The sequence below is a fragment of the Actinia tenebrosa genome, unplaced genomic scaffold, assembly GCF_029948245.1.
Source record: "Actinia tenebrosa isolate PJP-AT-01 unplaced genomic scaffold, QUT_ActTen_1.0 PGA_scaffold5__44_contigs__length_20552954, whole genome shotgun sequence".
NCBI lineage: Eukaryota > Metazoa > Cnidaria > Anthozoa > Actiniaria > Actiniidae > Actinia > Actinia tenebrosa.
In genome coordinates this window covers 20,372,117-20,378,595 of record NW_028292582.1, presented here as the reverse complement: position 1 = coordinate 20,378,595, position 6,479 = coordinate 20,372,117, and the positions used below count along the sequence as shown (strand labels likewise).

At 36.6% G+C, this 6,479-nt stretch overlaps 2 protein-coding genes across 2 annotated transcripts; both read right to left on the bottom strand.

Moving 5' to 3' along the window:
• Window positions 1-839: 839 nt before the first annotated feature.
• LOC116305323 (liver carboxylesterase 1-like) lies at window positions 840-3,106 on the bottom strand. Its single transcript, XM_089038149.1, has one exon. It carries the CDS (start codon window positions 3,104-3,106, stop codon window positions 1,898-1,900), a length of 1,209 nt encoding a protein of 402 aa, XP_088894275.1. The 3' UTR covers window positions 840-1,897.
• On the bottom strand, window positions 1,423-1,815 carry LOC148906824 (bile salt-activated lipase-like). The gene has a single exon (XM_089038150.1). It carries the CDS (start codon window positions 1,813-1,815, stop codon window positions 1,423-1,425), a length of 393 nt encoding a protein of 130 aa, XP_088894276.1.
• Window positions 3,107-6,479: the final 3,373 nt, after the last annotated feature.

Sequence of the window (6,479 nt, the reverse complement as noted above, 5' to 3'; positions counted from 1 at the left end):
CTATTTCTCACTTTACTTCGTAATCCATTCGGACTGACTGAATCTATTGGAGAAAGCTCTGGAGTACGAGCTTTTGTCAAGCTCAGGACAACAGATTCCATAGTGTTTTTCTTTTTAAATCGCTCTGGGAAAATCCTTCCTCCCAAGTACAGTGGCTTTTTTCTTGTCTTTTCCAAGTTTCTAGCGATTAGCAAGCTACTTTGAGAAGTTCGAATTTAAGATGCTGGTGCTGAATTTAAGTGTGAAATTGAAGTGATGAACTTAGTTGCCAGGCTAAACTAAAGCCGCTAATTATAGTTTCAGGAAACAGCCTTGAAAAATTAACGGATATTTCATAAAGTTCAACTTGAAAAACTGCTATTTTGAAGAACGAAACCTACTTCAGGGTCGTTTTCCCGTTCACAAAAACGCCCAGGCCTTTTCTTCAACTGATACTGAAAGCTTCTTTAAATTTATTCCACAAAAACATCTGCAAAGTGAATTATATAGTTTCACCGATAGCAATTCAATTTGTTTTGAGTGTACAGTATTGATGGACAGTTCAAAATTACATGTGAGCGGGCACCTGTATTTTGTAAATTATTAACTAAAGAACATTGGTGAAAGTTGATGTTCGCTATTTGGTTGTCTTCTATTCTATCAAAACAACAACACCAACAACAACTCCGAATACGCAAATATTTTGATAGTTTCCTTTCATTATATTATTGCTATTATTTTATTTTTTATGCTGATAAAAGTGAATTTATTATTCTCACCAATTCTATCATCATCATCATAATCATGGTCATCATGATCACTATCATGATCATCATTATATTCACATCAATTCTATAATCATCATTATCATCATCCTTTTTATTATTATTAGTGGTTATTCTGAAACAAGTTTTGCAGTTTGCGGAGGTGATTTTCAATACAATAAGGCTTAAGTTTGGTGGTTTAATTTTAAACTGACATGCTAGTCTAGGTTATTCATAAGTTTTTTATGCTGAATTTTGGGATACTGCAGTTTTCGCCTATTCTTCGAACTCGGGGGCTTAGTCTCCTCCGCAGCTGTCATTGAGGGCCGCCCGTGAGGAACTAGGACGGAAAGCTGCCTGAAATTGGATTTTTTCGCTGCCGTCAATCAAAAATTATCAGTCGGTACCTCTTAGGCTCTTGACTGGCGGCGGTTTAAAAAAAAAAAAAAAAAATTCCTGACGACCAGCAGCCGTTGAAATTCCGGAGTTCGCAGAACATTAAAAACCGCAGTAACCCAACATTCAACATGGCAAGAAAAACTTTCTAAGCTATTGTATCTTCAGTAGAGTCCAATTTTTTAGGCGATGTTGTTATTGTTACATTGCCTAAAGCAAAATCCTCAAACCATTTAGTGACCTCTTCATTCCAAAACTCGACTCGACTCGACTCGACTGTCGACTATTCAGGTCGCTGGTCATGACAGGATGCCTTTGGATCATCAAGCGGGTTTTGTTGAAATAGGTCGAATCTTTGCCATTGAACACCATGCACGGGATAGGGAGTTGGGTTACCACTTTTGGCAAAGTTGGTAAACATGGTCACCATGATATCGCTGACAATTTTGTCACTCTTTTTATAATCTCGAGGCTTCAGAAGTGGTTTGCCGAATTCGTATGGCTTTGTACTACCGTGAGACACTCCCAACCAATAAGGATCTCCTGTTTTTAACGTAGAAGCATGGGCAAACTCAAACATATAGGCAGGGCCACTGTGGTTGCTATGGAACGTCAAGGCAGCATGGGTTGGCGCAATTATAGCAAAATCAGTAAAAACTTTTACTAATGCTGTCATGTATTGTTCATTAGTGATTCGTGTCAATATATCTGGCAATTGACTATTCTTTTGCGGTAAATAAATTATTTCTGAGGCATTACTAATGAGATCGCGCATCTCCGGGAAGTTCACTTGAAGTTGTTTTATCAGAGCTGTGTTTATAAACTTTTTTAAAGTCTCGTAAACTGTTGACGTGGAACCGCGGAATTTCTCCTCGAATTTGATCTAAGACATGCTGAACAAACTGTGACCCGTCTTGACTAGTAAAACCCGCTATTAAAGGAAGCTTAGAAAATTGCCCATTTCTTCTCAAAACCCGTGGATGCTCAGGAAGGAAGTATTTATCAACGATTGGCGACATCAACTCCAAATCGGTACCGGTGTGAAGTAAAATTGTCGCCCATTCGACTTTTCGCAGGCATCGAAGTTGTTTAATTTCATCGCGACCTTTATAGCATTCCGTTTCCCTTAATAGATTTTCGCTGGCACGTTTGACCGTTTTCCGTGGCTTGAAAACCAAGGGCCCCACTTCTAAGTCCACGCCGCTTACTGCAATACCTCGATGAAACAGTCCTTTGGACAGAGGGGATAAGTAATGTAGAGCCACGCTAGATCCCCCTGCGCTTTCACCTAGGAGAGTCACACTCCTCTTGTTGCCACGAAAACCCTCGATGTTTCGTTTAATCCATTTGAGAGCCTCTACCTGGTCAAGAAGTCCTAAGTTTCCCGGTGCCCTAGAGCTACCTGTCCTTCCAATAGTGAAGAATCCAAATGGTCCAAGTCGATACTGGATGGTGACAAGAACGACACCAAGGGTGGGCAAGTACTCGCCTGGTGTATTAGCGTCAATAACAGGGCTTCCTCTAATATATTTTCCTCCATGTATAAACACTATTACTGGATATTTTTTGCTACCCCTTATAGATGGGGTGTATATGTTCAGATACAAACAGTCTTCACTCATACCAGGCCAGGTCTTACTTATAAATTCTGATTTGGAAGATGGTTGAGCACAAATTGGTCGATAATACGTGGCATTGTATTCCCTTGAACGGTGTTCGTTCGCGAGAGGTCGTGGGCGCCTAAACTTTAGACGGTTTATTGGCGCTTGGGCGTATCGAATGCCTAGGAACTTGTAGATAGTGTTTGTGGAACCACATTTGCAACGAATTCTTACTCGTATTCCTCTTACATGACCTTGTTTTGTTAAGACCCGCGGAGCGGATTTTCTACGCCGCTGTGCCGCTGCTTCTATGGCCAGGACCACCAGCAAAGCAGCCAAAAGAGCTCTGTAAGTGTACGACCTCATACTGTCGAAAGAATGAGTTATCTCTATGAAATCGGGCTATTAATATAGCGGTCTACCGTAAAATAAAATAATAATAATAATAATAAAAAGGACAGGAAATATCACGATGTAACCTCTTATCTCTTACTGAAAAATCCAAAAAAAATTTTCCTGAAATACGTAGCTCATTTAAAAAACACACAAACAAAGAGTTTATGAATATAAAACCTGTAGATTTACCATCCATGATTAAGCGAGCTCAACGGGCGTGTTGATAATGTCAATTTAAAATTTTATGTCCATCAACACGATGCATTGAAAAGTGTCAAACAACGAGAGAAAAAAGCTTTTTTTTCAGAAATACGTAGCTCATTCTAAAAATACAAAAAAAGTTTTAAAATATCAAACCTATCGATTTACCATCCCATGATTAAGCGAGCTCAACGGGCGTGTTGATATATGTCAATTTTAACTGAATTATGTCCATCAAAACGATACATTGAAATATTATAACATAAAAGAACAGAAAGTAGTGGATTCAGACTAAATCTTAAAAATCCTCTGAAGACTTCAAACAATGCAAGAGAACACGAAATTTCTTTTTTTAAATACCTCGAGTAAAACGACTGTCGGTCCATCAGATCACCTGCCATGCATGGGCAGGTCTTATACCTTTTTTTCACTCTTTCTCTCCATCCATAGGTAGTTCCGACTCAAACTTTCTTATTAAAAAAACATTTAAGAGGAGAGTTTTTTCAATAATGAGCAATAATGGCAAACTGCGGCAAAAACTAGACTTTCGTATGAGTTTTGATGAGTTTTTCGTTTGGGTTAACGCTCAAAACCAAAACAGAAACTGATGTACTATGATAAAATGCCTGTTTGAAGCGGTATTTTCAATTGTACAAAGATATTTTGTTGCATTTGTGTTAGAATGTTGCTATGTCAGGCTTTTTTTATAGAAAATATATGGGAAATAAGCAAATGATGGCCTAAACCTCATTTTCGAAAAAAAAATTTTGCTTTGGATTAACACTTTGATTCCACTTTCATTGATCATCTCTACTTCCAAACAAGTTTAACTTTCTGAATAATAAGATTTTAGCCTTATACGACAGCCTTTCTTCAAGAAAATAGTTTTTGACGACCACTGCTTGAATACGAAAAGAATTCGACTCTCTTAATAGGTAGTCGCGGTCTATCAGGTCACCTGTGCATGGGCAGGTTTTATCCCTCACTTTTTTCACCCTTTTATTCCATTCATAGTTTCAACTCAGACAATAGCGAACCAACTGAATCAACGTCGCAGCAGTTTTCTCAGTGGAATTAAAATCTTGTCTCACAAACAACTACACAGTATCTGTTTTTAAGAATAGTACAAGGATTACGTACGAGGCAGTTTTCTATTTTCTTTTCTCAGGACAGTAAACTATCGAAACAATTTATAATCCATTTTCCGCGAATTCCAGCCATTCAGGAATTTTAAATAGATATACAGATACAGTAAAAATCCGCGTATAGAAACCTAGATTTTTCCAAGTTATCCTTAAAGGTTCTTATATAATTGGTGTTGACTGCAAATTTAGGCTATTTAGGTTTTTATTTTCTTAAGAAAAAAGCGACTCGTTTTTGGTACTGATGTGGACTATTATTTATATAAAATATGCATAAAGATTCTCTAAAACTGACTGCATTCTGAGCAAACCCTATGTGCACTTTAAATCAACAGGTTCATTTACGCGGGTTTTTACTGTATTTTAGATAATTTGTTAAGCTTGTGGGACATAGCAACGGTAACTTAGGAGAGTCAGAACTTTGAATTTCAATGAAGTACCAAAGCGTTTCTATATAGCGAATTTATATTAACCTCGTTTATATAGAGCCTTGACTACGGGAAGCATTGGCTGTCATAGCGCAAGAAATAAAGCTGGCATGCAATCGATATCTTCGCTATTTGCTTTAATTATGAGTTCTTCACAGGATCGTGCAAAGTCAAAATTATTTTTACAGTTGTAACTATTCCGTGTCGTGTGATGTTTTGTTTAAAAAGTCCTATAAGCACAAATGAACATTTTGATATTTTGAGATAAATGTCGGGATTGAAATTTATGAAACTATCGTTTGATTAATGCAAGCATCAAAGCAAGATGGGAATCAAACTTCCAATAATAACATGAATCTTTGAACCTTGGTAGGAACGCATGAGCTGGTTTGACTGTAAGGTTAGGGCGTTTTAAGGACTGACGTCTATTTTGCAAGGACGTCGACCGTCAATTTTATCGACTTCTTTTAGCGGCTTCTTATTCAATTTCTCTTCAATCTCTTGATCAGATTTATGTTTATCACTCTTTAATGGCCGAGTCAGTTTAAGAGCACTTTCTCAATCGTTCCAGTATCAATCTTTTTATTCTGGCAACTTCAAAAGAGCAAAATTAATAGTGAAAATAAATGTTGAAAAGAAAAAATGAAAATTTTGAATTTCTTCAACCCATCCATTTTTTTTTTTGCCTGTCAATCAACTGCGTTCCTAATGAACGTGCCACGATACCAGAACAGGAGCTTTATGAATAAGAATTATCATACAATTCTATGAGATTTTTCGAAAAGATTTCATAACATTGATTATTCTTCTCTTTAAATATACAACTGTCTTCTCAATTTTACTGAATTTGCGCTTTTCATTTTTGTGGATTGTCAAGTTGGATGCGCACGCAACCTTGAAAAAACAGTCTATTGGATATTTTCCTTTACCCCCGAAAGTGGTTAAATTCTGCCTATAATAAATACAATTTATCTCATTTGTACTTTATTTATAGTTGAATAAATGAGCAGAAGTGCTTTATCAGGTTTTAGACCTGATAAAACACGACTGATCTGCGAGTTTATTGAACGACTTCAAAAATTTATGCATAATTAATAAGCATTTAGGGTCCAAGAGAATATGAACTAGCTCATTTTCTCTTGCTTGTACTCTTTCGGTCCTTTATAAAGATTTCAAAATCTTTATATAAAGATATCCATGTTAAACTATTATCAGGTAAAGATCCATGCACGTTATGGATTTGAAGGACCTGATAGGTAGTAAATGCTCATTAATTATTCATGAATTCCTTTCATATATTTGCTTTATTTTTCGAGAAGAATAAGCCTTTTCATAGTTTAAGAATCGATTCCACTGCGCATGCGGTTTTATCCCGAATTTCTACTTTCTTTTGTCTAAACCTTCTTTTGTTCTTAATTAAACAAAAGAAGGTGAGAAATTCGTGATAAAATCGCATGCGCAGTGGAATCGATTCTTAAACTATGAAAAGGCTTATTCAACCATTTTAAGCGCTAAGAAAAATTTGTTTCCGATTTGCAAAAGGCTTTAGGAAAGTATAGAGTTCAGTTCAAG

Bases quoted from the DNA above. Each gene is read 5' to 3' on its own strand.
- LOC148906824 (XM_089038150.1), bottom strand. From the start codon at position 1,815: ATGACAGCATTAGTAAAAGTTTTTACTGATTTTGCTATAATTGCGCCA.
- LOC116305323 (XM_089038149.1), bottom strand. From the start codon at position 3,106: ATGAGGTCGTACACTTACAGAGCTCTTTTGGCTGCTTTGCTGGTGGTC.